Here is a 26682-nt window from a genome sequence, read left to right as displayed (position 1 = left end):
CCCCGTCCCCATCCCCAGCCTCCCTGATGGCGGGGAGAGACACTTTCAGGAACCCCAGGGGGCCCCCACTGTGCTGGTGGGCAGGGGAGGACAGAGAAATTTGTCCATTTCCCTCCTTTGGTGGCCCCGACCTAGACCCATGGATGCCTGGTACCCCTGGCTGCAGAGGCCTGGCTCAGGCCCCCCTCTGCCATGGCCTTGCCTCTGCCTCGTACGGCAGGATGGTCACAGCCACCTCGGGGACGTGTCACCCAGCACCTTGGGATGCAGAGCCTAGCCAGGTCCTGGGGAGAAAACAGGGTGGGAAAAGGGAAAAGAGGCCATTACCCATTAACTTGCATCAGCTCACGAGCCTTGTGCCTGCGGGGAATATCTTGTCAACCTAGAAGAGCAGTGCCTGCACCCAGGCAATGCACCACCAGCCTCAGTTTCCCAGGCCATGCAGTAGGCTTGAGAGTTCTGGCTGATGTCTCCTTGCCTTTCTGACTGGCTCCCCAAATTTCAGCTGCTGCTTTTCCTCCTACAGAGCCTCACATCCTGTGGTCTTCTGCATCAACCCCAACAGCTTTTGTCAAATATTGGTAAGATGCTTGGCATCTGATTTGTCTTAATGGATAAGAGAAACGTATCAAATAAGGACGTACGAGTGGTTGTAGAGTCAGACAGTGCTGCAGGCTGGTCTCTGGCAGTGGCAAGTCCCTGGGGAGGTCACCAGTAATGAGCAGAATAACAACAAGAACAATATAGCAATATAGCAACATAGCAATATAGCTTCAGAATAAGCTCTCACCTGCAAGGTGTCCCTGAATTGAGACCTCCCAGGGGAAACTGGTCTTCCAGGTGGCTGGTCTGGAAGTAAGTACTGACCCATTAATGACATCAAGGCTTATTCAGTCCTAGATTGCAATCAACAAATTTTGCAATGTCTAGATCCAAAAAGTTTCTTGAAATTCCTGTGTGAGTTGCGATATCTTGGACTACTTCTCCTAGGCTTGTTGACAGAGGCAGCAAACTCCTAAGTAAGGGCACATGTCATGGGTATACCAATGGACTCCTCTGGAGCTACTGAAACTGGACAGAATGAGCAAAAGTGCCTGCAATTTAAGCAGAATACACAGGGTCATTGCAAATCTTGAGATGCTGCTGCATTGTTGGTCCTCAAACAGCTGTCCACAACACAAAGGAAATACATGATTTGATGCAGAATAATAAAAGCAGGTGACATTGGCCAAGGAAACTCTGAAACCTATTCTGAACACCTTTAAGGCAACAGCCAGGTCGCCCCACTCTGGGACAAGACTGATCCTTGCAAGAGATCAGGTTATGTGGCAGAGTGAGGATGTCTCTTCTGGGGACATGTGGATAAGCTATTCAACCTGATGAAGTGCTTGGACCCTTGTATCCAATGGCCAAAGCCAATGACTTGAAGCAAAAGTCAAAAACCTGAAGTCAAGTCAGACAAAAATTAATAACCAAAGACCTCATGAGGACAAGGACAATACTCAATTTAACTAGAGCCAGGGTGAAAATCAGAATATCAGAATAACCGAGAAAGGCACCAAGCACTATCTAGGAAGCAGAGTCCAGGCAAGAGCAGGACTGGAGCAGGACGAGTGCTGGGAAGTGCGGAAGACTAGGGCACAGCAGGAGCTGCTGGTGCAAAGACAAGGATTTGGGCAGAACGAGAGCAGATCAAAAGATTGAACAGAAGAGAAAGGAGGAGAGAGAAACTTTTCCTAAAGTCCTGTCTGAGACGCACATCATCAACCAGCTCACAAGCTCTAACCTAACTGTAGCTGCCTAAAGGGCTGGGAGCCGAGCCAAGTCATATCAAGAATTCCTCTGACGTCCAGGAAAAGTCATTCACAATCTAGGACACTTTGCATACGTTTCTTTCTAGGTAACTTTTAATGCCAATGAAGGCCAGCAGCAGCCAGCCAAAAAACCTCCAGCAGATACCTGCCAAGGCACAGTGTCATGATATGCTGCCTTTATAGCAACACCCATTCTCGCTATTCCACCCGTTTCTTCCCACTCCTACCACTCTGCCCCACTGATGACACTAACACAGCAGCGGTTTGCTGTCTTTGAACTGGAGAACTGATCAGATAGAGACAAGATTTTTAAATGCTGGACCAGTTCCCTGGTTTGATTCACAACATAACCACAAACATTGATATTACCACAACTGAGTAAGTAGCACAGGGGTACGTAGATTGCTATGGGCAGGGCAGGAATACTATAAACCAGTATTGTCATCAGAGCTGACATACCATCAGATCATAACTGGAGAGTGCAGGAAGAAATAATAACTTTTATCAATCTTTTAAACTATTTTTTCAATGGAAATAGTAGTAACATAGGAAAAAGGAAACAACCCAAGGCTTATATCCATGCCTGACATTAGACAAAAGGCCTGATTTGCTAGAAGACTTGTTTGCCAACTTCCATGTAGAAATTGCCACGATGTCTTACTAGAAAACTACATTTATTTATGCTGGATTAAAAAAAAAGGTTATAGAGAAAAAGGAGTTCGGCTCTTTGAGAATCTGTTGGCAATAGCCTTCTGGCTGCTCTGTGTACAGCAACAAGCCTTTGCTGTCACTTTATCCATGAGATGGTCTTCTTGGTTACAATCATTCAGGATACATAAGCACAGATGTAAAAATAACTACCAAAAAGATCCTTTAACGGATGAGACTTGCCTAACACGGTGGCTGTTGAGACACACTCCTTGTAGAGTCTTAACTAGCCAGAGTCTTCTAGCGTGCCCAGGAAAAATCTCCAGTTTACCTCAAACATAAGAAGTCACCTGAACCACACACAAACTACCAGATACCAAAAGAAAAGCAAGCCCTCTGTATGAGCTTTTTAGCCAGCCACACTGAAGGAAAGAGACCTGGCAGCTGGAGAGGAGGTGCGTACGCTTCCTGAGTGATTCTTTTTTCCCCACACTCTGCTTGGATAAAGACTTTTCCACTTGAGACTCATGGCTCATCCCACATTTTTCAGGAGAACATGCAACTTTGGGTGAAGCGCTTTAGAACTAGGAAGTAAAACATTTTCGTTCACCTTACTTTCTAATATCTAAGAACATATGGGATGGGTATTGAATTCTGCACTGGACACATACTCCAATCCATACATTCTAATGTATGGAATGGTAACTTAGGCATCTATAAGTCCCTCTGTGGAGCCACCGAACAATTCCCGCTGTCACTGGGACAGAACCTGACTTCTCTACAATACCGCGTTGGTATTCACAGGAGAGCAAGGGGATCTCCTGGACCCAACCAGGTTTGAACAGTGAGAGCGTGTAGAATTGCTGTTAAAACACAGACTCTCCCCCTAGCTTTTCCTCGCTCCATACCCTTGACTTTTAAAGTGCGGGTGTGTCTAGAACTTGAATCCATGTTCAGTAATGCACAGACATGTACAAAACAGCCAATACCCTGGATTCAAACTATGTATGCGGCCTGCATTGAAGCAATGAAGTCTCCCTGATGCAGATGGGGATTCATGAGAGCACTATTAGGAAAAAAGCCAAAGAACGAAGATAATCAGTCACAGCAGAAAAGTCCGTCTGAGCAGCGCAGCAAGCAAACAACATGGCAAAACAGAGGAAAAAGGAAAATTAGCATTTTGATTCACTAACAGGTATCTCAGATTGGCTAGTGAGAATCCTCAGATAAATGAAGGCCTTCCCACCTATCAATTTCTTCCAAGTAGCCGTCTCTACTAAGTGTACATTCCTTAGGATTCAGAACCTGGCCACTGAGAACTCAAAGAGCCATGAGACAGATGTAGTGGGATGCGTAGTAGTAGTTTATAATTTCCACTTTATGCAAAACTCTATACAAAATAAAAAAATCACTCAGAAGTTTACAGTATCAGCCCATCCTTTGATATCCATTCATTGGCAAAATTAAACTTTAAGACAGACAATGTTTACTTTAAGAGGACCGTTAATCAAGACAGATGGACTGCAGGAAAGCAAAAATGACAGCAAGGTTTTAATACGGGTACTTGGATTCAGGCCTTGTCTCCTCTTAGTTACGTGAAGTGCCAAAAAAAGGTATAGGAAATACTTAATGAATCGCACTAGCATGTCAGGTTTTTTTTTATACCTTACCCCAATGAAGTGGATGAAAATTATATCACAATAATCAAACATATATGTTTTATGCTACAAGTATAATTGAAAATACATGTTTAAATATTAACACAAATGTACTGAGATAGAGTGTAGAAATTACATTTTAGACCAATGATTTTATTTAGCTGACTACAACAAAAATAATTTTTGTATTTCATGAAAAATCTTTGTCTACAGAAAAATTGCTAGTTCTTGAGTTCTGAAGTACTTCACACTAAAGTCTGGACTGCTAAACTTCAGGAAATCTATCCTAAACATTAAATGCCCAAACTTAGATGGAAGTCACAGAAGAAAATATTATGACAGGCTGTAGCATTAAGTTTTTAATTTTAAGCCCCACACAGTGACATGTGGAAAAGGCAAGAAGAGAAGGGAAGGGAAAAATTTACACAAAATACGTTCAGCATTCATGCTAAGAAGGCAAACAGACCTGTCCTGTTTAGAGGATGGAGAAATCACTGCTTCTGTTTCAGAGGCATACGCTTTACTTCTTCATTTTTCAGTGAACCAATGACATAAAAATACCACACTTTAGAGACTTGTAAAAACATTGTGTGTGTATTATTCAGTTAATCCTTTGCATTGACAAAACAACTATGTGTCAAGAGAATGACTGCGGTCCCTACAGTAGTACACTGTGGCTTGCAACTTTATTGTAACTCTAATTGCAGGTAAGACTGATTTATCTTAATGTTTATGCCATTCAAGTTTGTTTAGTCAGCTTACCGAAAGCAGTTCTTAAATGATCTTTCAGTAATACAATATAGAATGATAAAGAAGTGAAATTAATAACTAGGAGAAAGTATAACAAAGTAACATGCTTTGTCATCAATTTAATGTATGCCAAATTAGAGTCAAATGATGGAAAACCACTGAAATTGCTCCTTAAAGGAATACATGTTTATAAAGTAGTAAGTGTAAAACTTCATGGATTTTTTTTGGTCTATTTACTAAGAAAGCATTCCTCACAGACAGGATGAAAACTCAGAAGCCACAATGCTACTATATTAGACTGGCTATTCAATTTAACAACATTGTTAATGGTTCCATGTAAAGTACTACTTTTAAACTTTCACAGTCTTACTAATGGCAGACACATGGATCAGTAAACAGTTTTTAAAAAAAAAGTGATTTTATTTTTTACTTCATCATGTATGATTAATTTTGTAGAAATAGTCCATCATGTATACTTTTTAATCATCCTTAAGGCAAGCATTATTTCTCCGGTGTTAAGTAGAGTAGTAGTTTGAATTCATATAAAAATAGCAAATTCTTGAAATTATAACACCATAACAAAAATGCTAAAACAAACATATTACACTTGGACAAAATGAGCTCTCTACCAGCGTTTATGGTCACGTACTATGGTCTGACATTGATGTTTCTAACATCATATCACTTTCATTCATTTCAATCTCAAACGTTTCTTCCAATGGGCGACTGGTATCTGTACTTTTCCTTTGATGTGACGTCTCTAATGTTACTATGCCACTTTCATCCAGAGTTTGTCTTTCTATGTCGAATTCTCTGAAATCCCAGGGAGGTGAAATTATGTTCTTTAATGTCTTCATTGTGTGTACATCAAAGTCATAACATCTTAATTTGTCTTTGATCTCTGTTCCTAGGAAAACAGTCAAACCATTAGTTTATTCCAAGTAAACGCTCCCCTCTGGCCCCAAAAAAATGCATCTCAAAGAAACTATCATCCAGAAACTACTATGATACTCTGCTTTCAGATCAACCAGGAGCTGTTGCTGCTTAATGACTGAAGTTGAATAGAGTTGTTCTGAAAAAATACAGCAGCCTCCTCTTTGAAAAAAGCACAATATGAGAAGTACAATTCAGATTCAAAAGTCTGTTATTAGAAGTAATTGCCAATTCCCTTCCCAATTCTTTAAGAGGCTTTTTTTGTTGTTTAAGTTACCCACAGCATGGTTTGCATTAATGCATATCACACAGCTGCATGGTTCTTCCAGATGTGTTAACTGACTACATATGGAGCAAGACAATATTGAGAAGAAACATCTGCTTCAATTGTGCGAAAAATCTGCAGGAAAAGCAATAGAGCACACAGATGGCTTTTACTGGCTTCAGCTTCATTAACATGCTTGACAGGACATCAACTGTGTTCATTACAGATAAATCAGTAAGTTCAATGAAGCAGAAATACGTCGCTATAAAGGGTTTTTTTGGGCAGAAAGCTTTCACAGAATTTTTCAAACTATGGCAATATAATGCATTACCGTTATGAAGCACTTTTTTTTTTTTACCATATGTAAAGCTCTATTTTTGGAGGCAGAAGAATTTATCCTGTCTCCACAGAGCAGAGTTGTGACATGGTGAAAATGCCTTGCACACACCTCTGCAGCAGCATTAGCTGAAATCAAGTCCTCTGATTTTCTAACTCCGTATTTCTATTTTATTTTTTCCCCATTCCCTTTGGTTTCTAAGCTGCCACAAATCAGTATTTCTATAAAAGGGAACCATCACCACCTCCAATGGCGAAGTGTTTCCTTTCTTTCTACTGGTAAGAATTTACTGTCATGATGCTTACAAAAAACAGTGGTCATCTGCAATTGCTGGTAAGTTCTGACTCATTTAGCCATTTAAAAAACAAACAAACAACAAAAAACCAAATAAACAAAAACATACTCTACTTTGTAAGTTAACCAGGTAATGGTAGACAGTCTTTCTTGGTGTAAGAATAAGACTCCTCTCAAAGCACTCGATGACTTAAGAGTCACGTAAGTGAAAGACTTACCAATGTAGGCTTCAGAATCACCAATATACATTTCTATGCAATGTCCAAGCATTGTGACTGAAAATGTGTCATCCCTCCTAAGACCAAGGGCCTATTAAAAAAAAACAACAGTGAAAAGTATTCAGTAGCAAATAAAACCATTTACATCTTAAGTCCATGGTGGTTCTGAGTTTGTTGTTTTGTTGCTCAACAGTGCTACCAGAGCGTAGTCTTCACTGTAAAAGCCAAACATTGCACAACCAAAATAATACTGTCATATGAACTGGCTGAAGTAGGAAGCAAGCAAAGCACAAAAACAAAACCAGAAAAGGGTATGTACACAGACAGAGAATTGTTCACAAATCATGAAGTATAACATACTACTAAAATAATGATTATAAAATCTGTGAGGAAGTTAATTTTGTATAGCTAAGCTACAATCTATAACAAAATAGATTGAGATATGCTTGAAGTAATTACAACTAAACATACGTAATACAAGCTTCTAGGTAAATAGAACTGCAGCTAAATTCAGGCCAATCAACTCGAATGCTGAAAATTCAACGGAGGAAAATTCACTGTTACTCTATGAAAACGTGAAATCACCAAAACTGTCCTGCAATAATAATACACAAGTATCATATAATAAAGATAAATCTGAGACAACAGGAAATAGCGTATCTTTAAATGTTGCACTTACTGTAAAATTTCTACTTCAAGGCATAGGCTGGAAGTATTTTAAATCATTTCAGCTGCATGAGAAGTTTATGTACATAAAATGTGTATGACAATTATGAAATTCAATTAATTTATAACAAAGAAGAATTCAACTACTAAGTTTCACAAAGTGGCCATTTTTTACCGAATCAATAGAAAACTTAGGAAGACTTTTCAAAAAAATTTTAAGATTACAAAATAGACACTGATTTGGAGGCTGGATAAAGTGCTGGTTCTCTGTTCTAAAACCAAACCAGACTGAAACAGTAAATAACAGAATCTGTGGCCGGCACTTCAATTTAAGGCAGTTACATACCGTATGAAAATAGTCGATTGCGCTTTCAAAATTGCCCATTAGACTATGTATGTAGCCAATGGCAGAGTAAGTAGAAGCATTTTGAGGAATTAGTACTAGAGCCTGGCGATGGTATTCCAGTGCTTCTTCGTATTTCCTGTTAGGGTTAAGTACAGAAGGTCTATTAGTAAGCTTCGGGGTGAAAGGTGTTTTTATAGTAGTATATCGGTATTTTGCTTAGCTCAGTAGCATGCAATCCTGCAAGAACTTAAAAATTATTGCTTCATACTCTGAACATAATAGAATGCACAAAAGACTCATGGATATTGACAATTTTCTTCCTCAACGTAACTGAGAAATCAGTGTTCCCCTTACGTAGACAACAGCTGCCTACAGCTAGGCCCCATTTGGAGATCATCTTAGCAATGCGATTTTGCTTAGCTCAGTAGCATGCAATCCTGCAAGAACTTAAAAATTATTGCTTCATACTCTGAACATAATAGAATGCACAAAAGACTCATGGATATTGACAATTTTCTTCCTCAACGTAACTGAGAAATCAGTGTTCCCCTTACGTAGACAACAGCTGCCTACAGCTAGGCCCCATTTGGAGATCATCTTAGCAATGTGGTATGGTAAATTGCTTTAGATGTTTAACGCTGTTCATTGTAACATTAGCTTGCTTTCTGTTGCTTTCATTTTCCTCCCCAGGGGAGCGAAGGAGCAATACGAGACTAAATCACTCATTGTTCAAAGTGAAAAAAGCTCTCTGGGCAGAAATTTCACAACCCTTAAGTGCTACATACACTGGTACTTTTGTTACTTCCATTTTGCTACCGTCTCTATCAGAAGAGTTACACATATCCATAATTTCTTTCAAATACCAGCCACCCTTTCTTTGAAAATTATCCATTAATTAGACTGCTTATTGCATTTGTTATTGTATAAAACAAGGATTAAGTGTACATTATGGCATTACTCTGAAAAATTAAATGGTTACATTTGGCATCCTAGTACCAAGTTGTTAAAAATAAAGATAGCAATTGTCTATTCAGAAGCAATTTTAATGTCTATAGTTATAATGAAATTATGCAAACAGCAACACACGAAATTGTTAGAAGGCATTAAGTAACAATTGAGGCAGAAAAATTATGCAACTGTTTTCTCGCTGCACAAAACTTTCACATGATTTGAAGTTTATTTTCACTCATAGTATTTACCTGTCCAATTAACTACCACTATATTTTAATACGCTGCTTTCAAATTTCAACCACATAATGCTAGTGAGTAGACATATATCCAGTAAGTTTTTTCATGATAGCGATATCATGTATTACAAACACTAGCAAATTAGTTATTACAGAATTTTTTATGTTGTCAAAGCACATGTACAGCTGCCTAAATTCTCAACTTGATTTTCTTCAAAGATGGTTTACAAGGATGTAGAAATACATTAGGTTGGCTTTCTGAACCCAAACAAATAATACAGTGCAAGTTGTCCTAAGTGTGATGTAAGCAGTTAAGTTAGTAACTTAGTACTTAATTACTTGGTAATAAGTAAAACTTATTGTAGAAATTAAAAAAGACAAAAGGAATTATAAATGAAACAAGTATTTGAAAAAAACCTGCAATTATACTCATTAATAGATTCCAGAAGCAGTGCCTTTTGTTTGATCTTGGCAGAAGGGGTAACTATTATACATCTGTATTTCATAAAGAAAATGAAGACTAATTGGCAATTCAAGCACAAAGCAATTACTACCAAAGCGGAAGTACAACTTATATCCACCATAGTCACATTCCCATTAGCAGCTCTGAAACAAAAATTATAGTATACACCAATTGGAGAAATAAAACCATGACACTAAAAAAAAAAAAAAGATATGGCACTGATTAAACAAAAGAAAACACTGGTTAAAATCAGATTAAGGTAATTAATGAGAAAACATTTCTCTATGTTAAACCTGTTAAAGCTTGCATATGTACTTTGTACTTTCTTTTTCTCTTCCTAGAACGGAAATATGAAATGAAATGTGAAATAGTCCTGTTCTCAAAAACCATAAAGTAATACTTTATTGCTATGTTAATGTCACTGAGTATTTCTCTTCAATAAAAAAAAACCACCACAAACATAAGCACTGATCCAAGCAATTAATTGGCACAAAACCACCTTTGTGTTAATTAAATCAGTGGACATATTCAAGTTTGTCAGGACTGGGACAGTAGCCAGTTAGAATTCACACCCATACAAGAATCTAAGAGTCTACGACCAGATCTCTAATAACAATCAATAGTTAAGGAAAGGCTTTTACATTAAGTACTTTAACTTGTGTGTAGTAAACGGGATATAAGGGGCAATTAATGTATTTACGTTCACAAGCTGATTTAGGGAATCTTGTTGTTAAAAGGTGCTTCTACACTGCTCTCATGTGATACGTAATCTTGATATAAATGAAAAGTAGGCCTAGAGAAAACACATTTGTGTAGTATTCCAGATAAACGTAGCTCCAGTACTCTCTGCTTACTTGAGTTTTCTGCAGACATGTCCTAAGTTGTTCAATAAAGGCTCCCACTTATCAACTGTTACCTGCAAAATAATGCAACAATTCAAATAACTGCAGCTTCCCAGATTGTAACTGAATTTTGTCTACTTTAAAAAAAACAACATACAATTAACAAGGCAATTAATTCATGACCAAGAAAAATCACAAGCATTTTCAATTCTTTTCAAAACACATATTTAAGCTCAAAACATTCATTCAATAACTCATTTTTCTATTTTTTCTGTTCCCCAAACCCAATTAAATTTCTTTACAGGGTCAGTGATAGTGAAACTTGGATGCAAACCAAACAAAATTTGTTTTCTACTTAACTAAAAATCACATCAAGTCTCTCAGCCTAGGAGCACTGAAGACCCCTCAAGTTAGGCGTTTGTAAAATAATCATAAATACTGAAGGTCTTTTTATTGTCTTCTCCATAGTCTAACTTCATGTGCTTTAAATAAATTAGCTCGTTTACGAGGCACACAGAAGACAATCTGTGTCAATCTTGTCACACAGAAGACAACAAAATCCTTAAAACACTTTTTGCTGAAATTAAAACCCATTTGGACTGGATTGTGTTATGAATTTGCGATTTATAACAATGCAAGAGTATCTCTGTATCTCTAGGTATTTTAGGTGTTTCCCACTCTAATTCTAAATTTCCAGTTGTGTGTTTATAGATACGTTGATATTTAGTTCTTCTCAATAAACAAGAAAAATGCCACACAAAAAAGAATGTAGGCATATGCATAAATTTAAGCCTGATCTACAAAGTTTGTAGCATTCACATGAACAACAAAACAGCTTTAACTACAACAGAACAACCCTATTTATATTGGTGAGCATATCAATTATTATCTGTGCAGTTTGTTTTAGTAAACGTGTGCCTTGTCCACATGAAGATTATAGTTTTTTCGGCACTTTCCACTTTATAGAAGGCTTATTGTGCTCTAGAAGCAGTTTCATTATCTTGGTAGGAGATGCTTTATTAACAGTTATAGTAGCATGAGGTGGTGTCCTCTAACTAAATTTAAGCTAAAAATTGAGAAAATTCACAAGAAGCCTGTCACAAGGTGGTACTGCTTTCATTAAGGCCTCTTAAGTTACTCAAGTACAATGTGTTTCTTTAGACAAGATAACAACACACAAATAAAATAAACGGTACTACCGATAGGTATGAACTCATTTGTGTGTTCCAGGATTTGAGGAATCAGGGTTGTACTGGTGGATTTTTGATTCACAAAAGTGCCTGAACTACAAGCACATTTCCTGACAAACTTTTGGCCAGTGATTATTTTGATTACTTTCAGGAAGTTAGTTAAGCATCCCTGGGCCCATTCCCATACAGTGGCTCTATCTGGTAGAAAGAAAACAAATCCATACCTACAGGATTATGTCCAAACAAAAGTGGAAGTCATTCAAGAAATGGCTAACACTTAAGGTGGCAGAAAGCATCTTCACACGTGTACCCAGTTCCACCCTCAGGTCAAGAACCATTGGTCTACTAAGACCCAGGACTGAGAACGAGACCTGGATTCCACTCTCCAGCCAATGCTTCTTTTCTTTTAATTTCACATAGAAACATACTTTTTGCCTTTTCCTGTAGCCCTGAAGATAATGTGTGATAATTGTCTTCTAAAAACCCAGCATACTCAATGACAAGTAGATGGCCCAAGTTTTAAAGTCAAATTTATATTGTACTGCTTCAATCTTAAAATAAGCACAGCATATTTTGTCACAAGATATTACCGAATTTCCTGGAGTTTTACAGATTTATGATCATGCATGTTATTAGGAAAAATACCTCATTTCCAATAGCTTTGATTTTTTCCAGTGCATCAAGAAACCACTTTTCTGCAGTTTTCCAGCTAAGAATTGAGGGGGTGGGAGGAAAGAAAAGTAAATTAGTGAAGAGTTTTCATTAGCAGTATGAGAAAATGGTATTACAAGGAACAGTTCTTTACATCTAATTTCACTCAATGACGAAATAATGTCAAAAAACAGTAATTTACGTTTGGCTATATTTTGCATGTGCTCTAAGAGCTAACAAGACAAAGTTAAAAAATCAGAAGCAAACCAAGAATATTCACTAAATAGTTCTTATATCTGTTAGGGTTTTTTGAGAATATATTTGGAACCTCCTGAGCTGACAAAATGTTTTGCTGTACAAAACTTTATAGCATGTGTGCACTTGTGTGTGCAGACAGATGCCTTTTCAAGGCATGCAACTACCCAATGACAGGCACACACAAGATAATAATTGATCTCTGCATGTTCCTCAAGCATTAAACGCTTTCCTCGTTCAATCTTAAACAACGAAGAACAATGTAGAAAGCAAGGGTTTAGGGTAAACACCATGTAAACTAGAACCAAAAGAAACTACAGTTCAATGTAAGTACTTCAGTATATATATTGGCACATTACACTTCAGAATAGTCCATGTTTAAGATTGTATTTAATCCTATTTTGCAAGCTTACTCTCCATTTTGAAATGCAACTACTCCAACTTCATGCATAACAAAAGGATCTTCAGGTGCAATACTTAAAGCTTGGCTGAAAAACCTTTCAGCTAATTTTGAGTTGTTGGTCAAACCATATTCCAGTCCGATATAGAGCATCGGCAAATGACACCTAAAAAAGAAAACAAACCACAAAAAAACAAACATGCATTTATCAGGAATGGCGTCGCAAGCTATAAAGAAATGCCAACTGTGTGTGCACATGTTTATGTACATCCAAGTAAAAGCTGATTTAAATGGACTATTAACCTAAAGGGCAGTTTAAAAGATTTTACATCTTTGTTAGTTATTGACAAGAATTTGAACTCCAATACATAATTGTAACTTGCTCTGGAATTACATTTTCTCAGTGCTTAAGTTAGTTCTGAGTTGTTTTTTTTTTTCCCCTAGTTTCCTTCTTACATTTCATTTACAAATGGAATATGGAAGTAGTAATAATTAAAGGGATCACATTTACCAATAACTACAATCAAATACAACACTTCTATATGCAATATGACATGATTAGTCCACTACTCATTTTACAACCTTCTCCACAGCATGAAACAGCTGTTCAAGATATTACTATACAGCAGTTTATGACCTGGTACGACAAACATGATTCAAAAATTTCAGAGGACTTTCAGGTAGAACATAGATTACCTAAATATAAATCTTGACTTTAGAACTTACAAAATCACAACAGTAATCACAAATAATGCAGTGAAATGCAGATGATGAAATTTGTTTTTTTTTCTCCTTTGTTCTCTACCAGATAATTGTTGCAAATATATTCCTACTGTTTAAAGGGATATAGGTCAATATTCTACACTATTTATGGATTAATTTTAATTTTTCTAAATATGACATTTTTGACATACCCTTTCATGAGCTGTGCAGCTGTGAAGTATGCAGCCATTGCTTGGTCATGCTCACTCTCAACTGCAAATGAATGTCCATATGCTATCCATGCAGGTCCGTAGGTTCTCTCAAGTGTAGTAGCTTTGCTAAAAACAAGAGCAAGTCACAAGCAAACACATCTGAAATTAAATTTCATCGGCTTCAGATGACTACTTACATAGCAATGCTATGCCACATAGTTCGGTATCTATTAAGATAATCTTCTGTAATGACCATTGGTAAACAAAGTTAATTTTAAAAACTTCAACAAACTATTTAGCACTTAAAAGTATGACACATTTTCAAGAATTCATTGTATTATTTCTGCTGCTGTTCATGGACAGCAGGAATTATTTGATATTACTAAGCATAAACAATGATATAATGGGTGAACAGAAAACATTAGTAGTGACTCAATGTATTACAAAATTCTAGCTATACATTTCAAAATAAATATATTCTAGTAAATGTAAGTTTCACAAGCAGGATATGAAAATACCAAATGAACACTTAGATTAAACTGTGTATTGAAATTTTGCCATATAATTGTACTAGCCTTAACGAAGACAAGAGTATTTGTCACATCGCAGACAGTTGCCGTGCATCAGAGAAGTATACAAAATGTCACTCAAGTCCTGAGCTGAAGACTGCAACCTGGAGTCTTTACAGAAAGACGGACTTGACAGGAACATTAGAAAGCTCTGTAGGTTATTTTCTCAGCCTGAAGGCAAGGGCATTCATAACTAAACAGCTCATGACTGATGTGCCCAATCTTTTCTTAAAAGCTTCTGACATGGAGATCCTACGTGTTTCACAAGTAATCTATTCTATTGCTTAACTGTCCTTAAATGCTTCGTTTTTTCCTGACATTTAATCTAAATTTTGTTTGTCACAGTTAAACTCGTTATTTCTCATCACAGACCCTAGAGAACAGTTTGTTCTCTGTCTCCTGGGACAAAACTTTACATATGTGAACATTTGCATCTTCCCACCCTACATCCTACGGCTTCAATCGCTTCAAAAACTTTCCTCATTGGCCACCTTCTCCAGAATGCTTGTTTACTGCCTTCTCTTGAATTCAATTCAAATGCCTCACATCCGTCTTGAGTTCTCCACAGATGTTGACTTGTCAACAGCGACGCATTACAATACAGCTTTGTCATTGTTATAAAAGATGGATTACGTTCTATCACAAATGTTTTCCTAATTGGTGCTGAGATGAGGGAAGCCCTTTTGCAAGATCTGAAGGACGTAGATAGCTCCTTCTGGGGCAGCCAGAATGATACTCCCCTTACATGCTACCAGGCACTGCCCAGCTGTGCCTTTTACCCTTTTCAGCATGCTCCAGCATGACGTCCTGTGACTCCAAAACAATGATATGGGAGCTTGTGTTTTTATCCATGGTATCTCCAGATACTTTTCTAAAAACTACTGCCTAGCCCACAGTTGTCTCTAGCCTTGTAGTTGTACACTATCATTCTGCTCCAGAAAATTTGGGCATCTTGTTGCTATTTCACTTTTACCAGACCTTTTTTCCTCCTTGCCAGAACTACCCTGAATTCTGATTATTCCCCCCCCCCCCCCCCCCACCCCAACACATCCATAGACCCTTCCTGGCTAGGGATGCTTGCAGATTTGATAAAGATATTCTTTATTTCACCACCAAAACCACCTATGTCACTCAGGACAGCTTCCTGAAGAATTTCACACTGGTACTTGTCAGGAATTTAAATAATTTACTCATAATAACCAGGCATTTAAACAATTACTAACCCACCTTTACATATGTTGTCTATAAAGGTCTCAAGAAGAAAAATGAAAGCCTTAAAGGTTAATGTAAGCCTTCTCAGTTCAAGCTTACAGCATCAAAACAAATGCCCTGCTTCACAGCAAGGTTCTGCCCCCAGTGCTGATAATCAATACAGATACAGAAGACCTGCAGGGAAGAGCATTGGACTGACTGACCAACCTAAAAAGTCCAAGGCTGCTTGTACAAAGAAAGAACTAGACAGCCAGATGTCAGAATTTTCTGTCTAACTCCTCCCTTTAAGATATGAAACCTGAACCTGGGAGAATGCCTGAGTGTCCTTAAGCTAAGAACCGAGGCTTGATAGCCTAAGCTGTAGTTAGCTTGGCAGCACGAGCGAATGCAGGGACTACACCGGCCCATAACAGGAAGGTGACTGCCAAAAGAGATTCCACATAAGTCTGTATGTCATTTTTAAAGTATCTAGAAGGTTGAGGTCTAAATGGCTATACCAAAAAAGGTGTCAACAAAAGGAATATTTTAGGAGTAACCAGCTTACCAAGGCTTCTGTTTACTTTATGAGCTTACAAACAATCGTGGACATTAAATACTTATTTAGCAAGTGAGCAACAGATTCACCAAGGAAAACCGGAAAAAAAAAATTACCTGAGATACCTTCTGGCATGTTCATTTTTGTGGCCCACCATGAGATAGTAGCATCCTACTGCAAACCATGACACCTACACATCAAAATCAAAATAGAGTATTATTAGATATATCACACTGATTTTAGTGAAACATCACCATAGGTGATCCAAAACAGAGGAACGGATTATAATTAGAGAAGTTAGGAACATTTTCACCGAAATCACAGTCAGCTTTTCAAATTATTTGATATTACAGACAAGATAGAACTGCTGCAGGCATGTACGTCTCTAAGTGGGTTTGTTCAGCCTCATGAAGAGAGAGCTAAGTGGAAAGCCTATTGCTGTCTTCAGTTATCTAATGGTAGGGAATACAGAAGACAGAGCCAGACTCTTCTCAGAGGTGCAGTGATAGGATGGGAGGCAATGGGTACAAATTGCAACATGGGAAATTCAGACTGAGTAAAAGGAAAATAATTTTCACTATGAAGGTGATCAAACATTGGAAAAGGTTGCCCAGAGAGGCATAGACATTTATTACTGTAGCATTTGTTTTAAATTATTATTCAAAGTGAATACCTCACATTGAATATATTTTACAGGTACTTTGTTTTATAAAAAGAACCTCGGTATAAGGAAATTACAATGCGTAGAGAATAAAAGGAGTGAACCATTTTTACTAGCTCCATCCAGAAACAGATTTTGAATTCTGTTGCTCAAACTGACTATTACATTACAACCTTTATGTGCTTTCACCTAGAAAAAACTACCTGGTAATGAAGGCTTAGAACAACTTACAGGATTATTTGGGTACAAGTCCACCAGTTTGTGAGAAAGATAGAAAAGCTCTACATAATGGGAAGAAACAAGAAAATAAAATTAAAACATGCTAAAACATTAAGATGTTTCAAGCCCTTTAGCTTTCTATACAAAATATCCAGAACGTTGAACATTATTAATGCACAAGTGAACAAAAATGTTTGCTGTTTAGTGGTAATGCTTCAAACTGCCTCCAAATAGATTTAGTTTTGCAATTAACTAAAAAAAACCCCAACCAACCCATAAGTCTTCACAGCACATAAGCAGCTGTACATCCCACCCCTTAAGAATTCTGCAACAACTTAGGTCATTAACATACATTAAAATAAATGCCTGTAGTATTACACTTGAATGTATCCCATCAAGGTAAAACACTATTGACCTTCCTACACCTAAAAGGTATAACATGTTGGCTAGATCAATTTCAAAGTAGAGTCCTGTGCATTAATATACTGTAAATAGGACAAAAAGCAAATAGAAGTATTCAAAATGATATAATAATTTAAGTGATTACTTTTCTAATAAAATAATAATCCTAGTTATTAACATAACTTACTATGGATTTTCTAGTAACAGCAGAAGTAATCAAATACAGGATAACAATTCTATTGCCTATGCAATTTCAAAAGAAACAGCATTACAGTACATAAAATTTCTATTTCTTCAGAGTACAGTGCTCTTAAATTGATGAGTTTGTCCTGGAGTACTTTGCATCAATTCTTGGCTTCATAAGAATTAAATATGAAAACTGGCTTACAAAATATCAACTTATTTACAAAATGCTTCTCAAGGCAGACTTAGAAGGAAAAATCAGAGTACTGGCCACATTTTCAGATGTAGTTAACTGTAAAGTAACTGAAAAGTACATTTAGTAAACATTGAGAAGTACTAGTACACCTAATGACCTATTTGCGTACATACAATGCACCGTCCTTTGAGAGACTGCAAATCATATGAGCTCCTTATTCTATTTTCCAATTGGTTTTAAAGACATTCAAGCTCCTCACTTGCTTTGGATTTTTATATGCAGTCTGAAATGAGAAAAAGCCATGCCAGCTGCAAGTAAGCTATTCTTGTAATTCCAACAAAGGTGCTGCATGATTATTAACTTGTTTGAACTAAAAAGTGGCCTTCACAACAGCAAAGGCAAGGAGAGTCTAGAATTTTTTCTAATATGGAAAAAACACGTCTACCTAAGCATACACACTGCTGAAGAGTTCCTCCTAGTTTAAATTAATATATTTTATTTTGTTGTTGAGCAGAAAAAGTACACCCAGATACTCTAGAAATATCACCTCAAAACAGAAATCAAACGAGAAATGAAGCAGTGCAGCTCCCTAACTTTCTGGCTACGTAGCCCAGTGGCTATAAGACAGTGACACTCATGATCATGAACGAATAAAGACTCTTTGCAACTACTGCCCGCCCCACCGCTGTCAGCTCTGAAACTCCCTTCTTTTCCAGTTACCACTGTTTTCTTGAAACTGCAGGTAGGAGGAAAGATATATGTATTTTATGTATTAAGTATAATAAATTCTATAAGGGGGTTTCTTGGCATCCTTAATTCTTTTTTAAAATTGAAGCTTTACAATCTTCTTTTGACTCATTAAATGTTGTGTTTCTTACCAGTTGCTTTATTAAGCTCCACGAGTGTCCCTATATGCACAGGTAAACAATTTGCATGGAAAGGATCTTTTTCCATCACTCTAAAAAAAATAAATAAAAAAAATCTGCAATGCACATTTCAAAAATTTTAATGTGTTATAAGCAAGGGGCTTTTACAGTGTGTAATGTTCCAGTTAATTACCACTTTAGGCACTGGAGAACTATTTGTGACTAGAAGGTAACTATTAACAGCATAATAAAGGCTATCTTAAGACCAGAAAAATAAATATTAATTTAGCTTAACAGAAGAGGATAACAGAAAATTCTCGCAAGCTAAATATACAATTAGAAAAACAGAATACAATGCATGTTTGTTTGCAAGTCACTTCAAATTTAACCAGCAAACAGCAAGCAACAACATTTCTGTTCATCTTTTCCATACGTTTGACAGCAACTTTCAAGCAATAGTCCCCAGCTTTCTGAGCTTAACATTAAGCAGTATGCCTCAGAAAACAAATTTAGCTCAGTTTTAAATTTTTATTTCCTGTGGCATTTAGAAATGGAAGATAGTCTCACACACAACAGACTGCATGTAGGACATGGCTTGTAGGCATGTGTCCTTTCTGTAAGCACTGGCATTTGGTAAACTAAGAGCAAAAAAAGATGTCTTGAAATCTAGTCACAGAATCTTTTAAATCAGAAGTACAACATTATGACTCAATTCTCTGAGAAGTACACCTTGAAATAGTTAAAGGTTTAGCTGACATTTTAAAATAGCTCAAATTATTTCAAATGAAAAGCATAAAAGAACATATAAACAAGTACATTAAATGGTCTCTTGAAGAGAGTCTAAAACTTTGAAGTTATATGGAGTTCTCAGACTCTCATTTCCGAGCTCTAGCATCTGTGATAGTCTCCTCCTTAGGAGACATTTACTCCTGCCACTTTCTGCTAGACAAGATGTGGCAATTAAGTTTCAGAAACAAAGATGCAATAGTAATTGGAGTAATTCATTTCAACAGGATCATGATTTTACTCAGATGTTTAAATTCACCATAACTGTCAGCATTCTCCACAGCCTTCCCGAAAATCTTGCCTGTACTGGGTTCCATGGGATATTCTACAGTGATGGCTTGCTTCAGCTAAGAAAAAGCTGTACTATAAAAAAAAACCCACCACGAAACAAAAACCCTTCTATTTTATACCACTGATATATTCGGAGTCTATGCCATACATACACAAAGATATAGTTTTCTTAAAAAGGCAGTTGTCAGGCCAGCAGAAAAAATAGCTCCACAATCATGTGTTCACATTTACAGTGGCTGAGAAACAATCCATGTTGTTGTTCTGACCCATCTGACAACTCAGCAGCAGTGTATGCCCGGGCTACCTAACAACTGAGATGCAATACTTGGCACATCAAAATTAATACAACTTTTAATCAGCCAGAGTAATCACACTTCCTAACTAACCAACTGATCCAAACCTGTTTGTTCTGAAGGCCAGACAAGAAGTAGGTAAAGAACACACAAAACTGAAGATACCAGAGTAAGGAAGAGGATGGATGAAGGGCAGTGCAGCACAGTGCCGACTGACTGGTGTTTTGCTTTGGATATTTCTGCTACATATCATAAAAATAATGTGTCTTCCCAGACACAAAGTACACTTTTTAAATACCTGAAACTTTGTATCAAATTGTTATGTATGTCAATGCACTGAACAATGATATTCACTCTAAGTCCAGGCATAATTATTATACTACACCATATGAGAAAAAAACCCTCACAGTTGCTTTGTATACTTACACCGAAGTAAGCTTGTAACACATTTTGAAATCACAGTTATAATAATGTCTTTCAGCTAAGGATACTACCACATCCAGGTTTTCCTGAAGACCATCTACTGATTCAGGAATCAGCGTTTCACTGGGTTTATTATACTGAAAGACAAAAGAAACAACATGTGAAACAACAACCAATCTAAAATCAGATGACATAAGTATTAATATTTTGAGTTCTAAAAGAATGTTTAAGAAGCATTAAGCTCCTTAAAATTCTTAGTTTTAAACTGAAAGTCCATAAAACACATATTTGGTAAAATGGTTCTTTATAATGTACTTAAAAGCTCATTTAGAACATGAAAGATGCTTGCCAGTGTCAGTATCTTACGTGTAGCCTGCAGAAATGAATACTGAGCAATATATAGTGGGCTCTTCTCAGTGCTCTCACATGATCTTTGGAAAAACTAGTCTAGAATAACGTTGCTATATCCTAGTATTTTCAGGTAACTGACATTTTGCCTATATAATTAGTGTTCTTTTTCCCCACCTAGAAGTTTGTCAAGGAATAAAGCTAAAAAAAAAAAATAAAATCAGAATTTCAAGTTGTCACCACACCAGAAAATAAGTTTACACAAAACTATTACACCCATAACATAAAGTGGTATCTACTGCATCATAAATTTTAAAATATCCAAAACTACAAAGCCCTTATTTATTCCAATGTTCAGAATAAATGGAATCCAAGAAAATTTACATCTGAAGTCAAGACTTTCAATCAATTATCCAGCTTTTTAGTCAGTTTGGGGGTTTACCTTTTTCAATTTATTCTCAAATAAAAAGTGAAGCAGTTCTTGTTCTTCTTCTGTACATTGTCTACTAAGAGGTAGAGATTCAAGAAGTTCTTTTTCTATGTGAATTAAAAAAAAATTTGAAGTGGTCATATTACAGAAGAAACGGCAAGATCCAACATTTTAAGAACTTAGAGATACAAAGAATTTAATGATGCTCATCCCAAAACTACAAGGATGATAACAGCACAGATACACTAAACCAAATGATACTACTAATTATGGAAATTAATGATTGAATTCTTAGTTTTTCCTTCTACACTTTTAAATAAAATTTAACAAAGATGACATAACACACCACTATTTTTATTTACTCTACATGTCAAATTTTATCACTCAGAATGCTATATTAAGCAATGACTACTATGAAGTAAGCAACCACCAGTAGGGTTTCGTGGATTCAAAGCCTGTGAAGTTGAGAACACAGGAAAAACATTGTTTAGGCTGGGCAAAGAGCATGGGAGCTTCCGGAGCTAACAAACAGGACAGCTGGGTTACTTTGTTGCTTTTAATTCTTAGCACCGCAAGACTGAAAAATAAAGTTCAAATGTAAATTTGAGCAGATTATAACTTTCACTCATTTCATACATTTTTCTATTCTTAACATTTTAAAGTCTGTTACTTGTGGTATTGCTTTAATTTTTACCCAGGGAAAAGGCATGTTGAGAAAACAGCTAAATTTTACTTGTATTTGAGAAACACTGCTATCCAGACCTTCTTGTGCCGTCAGCATATGGTGCGATGTTAAAAGATCAAATGCTTCAAAGCAGTAAACATCAAGCTTCAAGGCCTCTTTGTAGCTGTATGTTGCTAGGGTTCTATTATCCAAAGCATCATAGATCTTCCCTCGCAAAAGGCATATAGAGCTCTTGATCTGGTGGAAAAGCAGGGCTGGAGGTCAAAGACTGAATCAATGTTTGCAATTTGGTTTTGAGCACAAATCAAATGGGCTCCCTGAAAAGTAAAAAGCATTTCATGTATGATGGAACCCGGTTTTCTAGTGCTGTCTTTAAATAAAATATTGTCTCTACTAGCTTAAAAAAAAAAAATGAAATGAATGCTCTGTCAGGTTATCTACTGCCAAACGAACACATGCTTGAAGTAAGTAGAGGGAGGATAGAGTTTATCTTTCCTACTTCCAGCATCCAGCTCTCTGATACTGAGTTGTAAGCTATTTATACTAAATTCCCTTCATAGTCAACACAGGGAAATCGTCACTTCCAAAGGCAATTCACTTCTTTTGCTGACTATTAAACCACGTATTTCATGCAAGACAAGAATGACCGCAGTAGAGATGAAAAAGGCCAAATCAATGGACTCAACTACTTTGAGCAGAAAAATATATCCTTCTTTTCAACCCAAAACATAGATGTTTCAGAAATGAAAGATCATTATCACCATAGTTAAAGTTGTGCATGTTAGTCTAATAACTAACATATTCTTTCAAAACTCCATAGATGGGTGTTCAATTCAGTCAGAAGGCAACAGAAGCGTCAGCAAGGTACTTGGAGACCAAGTTCACACGTTAGGTATCTGTATCATCAGACTAACCAGACAGACCAACTCTCTCAGGAGTCCACGCACTAGAAACAGTATAGCTGTATTAACAACTAATAAACCCCAGGGGGCTGCTAAAGTGCTAATATTATTACCAGCTCAGAGACCAGTCATTCTTACTCTAGAACTAGCGTCTGTGCAAACTAATCAAATTAAGTTTGAAAAAGCTACATTCCCAGAGAAGAGTTTGATTTAAAATTTTTTGTAGCAGTACCCACTTCAGTAGTTCTCTCCTTTGGCAAACCAAACCCATCCTTGCATTAGTGAACTACACTATCACAAGCATTTGTGAAGGTAAGGACTGATGGAAGTCAAGTTTTTTGGCTGGGTTATTTTTCAGCTGAAACAGTTTCCCAATTCAGTCCAATAATCAGCCACCCAAACACTTGGGCCAGAGTACCATGAAACAGGGAGCAAGGGAGCAAGAACAAAGCTGAGGACTTCTTCCTTTGCTTGCAGTGGTACCTTAAATGTTCCCATTAAGGCGCACCACAGTAACTCAGTCTAATCCACTTCTCCCTTAAGCCCATTAATACCAGCATACGAAATCAGTTCACATCGATGATTTAACCCATTTTGCTACTTCAGTCTTACAGGGAAAATGCCATCTGTCAATCACTTTCACTGTAGTTTCAGCTAATAAACTTCAATTCGTAACTGAAAGTAAAGACTCTTCACAGGCTCTTCAGCCTACATGTGGTACTGGTTCCTTTTAACTGTATGCTTCAAAAACTGGGCTTCAAAAACTTCACCTTCTGTGGCATGTGCACCCGCCCTGATAAGGACTGGGGGCATTAAGACCACTGTGTCCTTACTTTTCGTGCCCTCACAGTGGTGAGGGCTGACCGTCACGTACACTCTTTGTGCCAGTAATTATGGTCACATATACACCTTGGGCAAGGAGTAAGAAAGTCAAGGCCCTCAGCCAGTTAGAACTGACCACAGATCAGATTCAACTAGGGTATAAATGGAGCCCCACCGGAGGGCAAGTGGAGCTGGTCCTCCTCGGAGCAGCGGGTCTGCAGTCGGACACTCTCCCCTTGGGTCGGGATGCCGCCCAAGTAAACTCCGGGAGGTTGAGAGGCCTCATCTTATAGGTGAGTGATTGGGCACATTTTGGACCCTCATTTCTAAAGCCAGCTATGCAGTATTAATTCCTCGTACACCATCATGAACCTGTGGTTTACTGATGTTGTCGGAGTGTTGACGCCTCATTTCTAGTCAGTTTTCTGCTAAACAATTTTGGTTTAAATAAAGTTTATTTTTTAATCTATCACCTGCCTAATTTGATTTTGTGAGCCTCTGCAACACCTTCACGTCACATAATTTTCAAGTATGAGCAAAAAATGTCCCACTGAACACCTGAACGATTAAGGAAATACTTCATTAAAAATATCTGGAGAAGAAGAAAACTTGCTTTGTTATCTCAGAACCTGCAGCCCAATTGACAGAAGTGTTAGTTTACATTATCAAGACTGAAATTGCAGCATAGAGCTAAAAGACTCTAAAAACCAATGCTAGATCATTAACTTCCTGCAAAGTGTCTGCAAATAATTTACAGGAAGTTGTTGAAAAGCACTCCTCATTTTTGCAACCCAAGTTATTCTCATACAGGCAAGCTAACACGACTTCTGACTGAAAGGAGAACAATTCAGCACTTTTGAAAATTACGTTATCCAAAAAAGAAAGCTTAAACACACAGTTTCAGATTCATATAGCTGTAAAATCACTTTCTGACTTCACACATTTTTTTCTCAGTTATAAAAATATTTGTTTAAAAAACGTCACTTACAGAGGATTGTGACATCTCCCAGTCTGTGGTGGAGTCTTTCAGTCCACTTTCATCCTTCAAGTACTTTTCAAAAAGTCTTTTGTTGATTGGCTCTTCCATATCAAGAATATCCAGGGCCTGCTGATGTTCTTTTGCAGCATACTAGCCAAACATGTGCATGTAAAAAACAAGGTTGGGCATTGAAACATCTGTACGTAAAGCACCAATAAACACAGTGCCACATTTCAAAGGCACAGACTGTAACAACCAGTGCTTATCAGCAGGTTTTTCATGCATGCATATTCTTATTTGGACATATGTCATTTTACAATTGCAGCCAACTATTTTACTAGTCATCTATAATACGCAAAAAATTATAAAATTAACACCTACAGAAAAATCTATTATTCAGCATTATGCAATCACAGAAGCAGATACGCTTCTAAAAATAGTTAACACACGTTTTAATAAAATACAATGATCTTATTCTATAAGCAGCACATTATTCTATTTCAAATTTCTATATTTAACCTACCAATTGATTCAGTTTTCCGGTGAAAGCACTGCATTTTACTATTTATGTATCACATTTTATACAGAAGTATAAAGCTGCGAACTATATTTATACAACCATAAATCACATCTCCTCTGGTCAGACTACAACCAACCAATTAAAAATGTAAACATGAAGACATGAGACAAAAACGGTTCACATTCTTTCCCCACAAAATATTAGAGGAGTATTTTCTTTCCTGGAAAAAAAGGTTGGTTGGATTTCTTCAGAATAGTACCACAATGGATACTCCAGTGACCATACTGAAGGTTAAAGAATGAAATCAACTCTCACAAAATTTAAACCTGTTATTCCAATGAACATAGACATTGACATTGCCTGTCAGGTACCTAATCTTCCCGAGATGCATCTTTTACTTAGTTTGGTTTGTTTCCAATGGAGGTTAAAATGCGTACTCACATGACATCTAGCTGCAAGGTAGCGACATGCTTCATATAACTGAAAGAGAAGTTTCATACATATTAGTTATAAAGAGAGAGCATGTGTACTTACACTGCTAGACTCCATTTCGCTCTCTCCTTTTTCAGCTGTATGGCGGCTTCATCCCCTTCACCTCCAAAAATCTTTCCTGACCAAAATGACTAAGTCTGTAACGCTTTCTCTACTATTAAACTCTCAAAGGACGCTTACTTCACTCTTGCCTTCACCACTCACTAGCAGAGTGGAAGGACAATTTAAACAACTGCACCTGAAGTGACACTCCACCTTCCCATACCTGCTGCAGTTACATCCTTGGACCCCTTTCTCTTTCTGTGACCCTATCTGGGGACAACAGTTTGAATCTGGCCGATTGAACACAGGGCTATACTTGGTTCAGATAAACTACATCATGCAGGTTTTTTAATTACTTTTCCCGTAAACCTTATCCTCTGATGGTGAAGAAGTCACTGTGGTTAGCAGCAGAGGTTTAAAAGTGGAATAACAGTAGTTTTTGACTAAAGTGACTTACCTTATCCAACTTACGCGATCGAAGGGCATGTGCTGCCCTATGATACTGAGCTGTTAGGTAAAGACATTGGGCCAACCAGTAGATATCTTGTGGTTCCTCTAAAATAAAAGAACAAATTATAAACCATTAATTTATAATGTATCTTTAAACACTTTCATACAGAATATTCACTTTTGCTTCGCTAGAAAAGTATTTTTCCCCTATTCCAGCATCCTACTGAGTTACAAAGTTTTATTTTTATATATATATATACACACACGCACAACTTGTAATATGTATCAGTGAGAGATTAAAATGAAAAAATAATCAGATTTTAACTTTAAAGACATGAGATAATGCACTGGACAGTAAATACAAAGAATTTCGTACTAGAGGTATGTCATGAGAGGGAGACAACAGTGATACAGATCTAAAAAAAGCAGCAGTTGTAGGTTTCCCTGCCCTTGAACACAGGGCAGAAAAAAACAACCCAGAATTGTCTCTCTCAAAAAAGATCAGTGGGAACCTAACAACAGTGAAAGTGAAAGCATTAGACTTC

General features: G+C 37.1%; 1 protein-coding gene across 2 annotated transcripts; it reads right to left on the bottom strand.

The window, feature by feature from the left end:
• Window positions 1–4177: 4177 nt before the first annotated feature.
• On the bottom strand, window positions 4178–26237 carry CDC16 (cell division cycle 16). Of its 2 annotated transcripts, none has more exons than XM_019471231.1 (16): window positions 26145–26237; window positions 25595–25633; window positions 24643–24783; window positions 22008–22247; window positions 21258–21352; window positions 20471–20604; window positions 18687–18766; window positions 17040–17089; window positions 16264–16337; window positions 13832–13957; window positions 12931–13083; window positions 12257–12320; window positions 10434–10495; window positions 7930–8065; window positions 6918–7008; window positions 4178–5777 (listed from the first exon to the last, which is right to left on the bottom strand). In XM_019471231.1, exons 4-16 carry the CDS (start codon window positions 22024–22026, stop codon window positions 5512–5514), a joined length of 1350 nt encoding a protein of 449 aa, XP_019326776.1. In that variant the 5' UTR covers window positions 22027–22247; window positions 24643–24783; window positions 25595–25633; window positions 26145–26237; the 3' UTR covers window positions 4178–5511. The 2 variants fall into 2 exon arrangements, with proteins under 2 accessions (XP_019326776.1, XP_019326775.1); XM_019471230.1 differs by having other exon boundaries at window positions 22008–22167.
• Between the last annotated feature and the right edge of the window lie 445 nt (window positions 26238–26682).

Source organism: Aptenodytes forsteri, unplaced genomic scaffold (assembly GCF_000699145.1).
Source record: "Aptenodytes forsteri isolate BGI_AS27 unplaced genomic scaffold, ASM69914v1 Scaffold96, whole genome shotgun sequence".
In the NCBI taxonomy this organism is placed as follows: Eukaryota; Metazoa; Chordata; class Aves; order Sphenisciformes; family Spheniscidae; genus Aptenodytes; species Aptenodytes forsteri.
The sequence above is the reverse complement of the archived record's forward strand: the minus strand, read 5'-3'. Positions and strand labels throughout refer to the sequence as shown.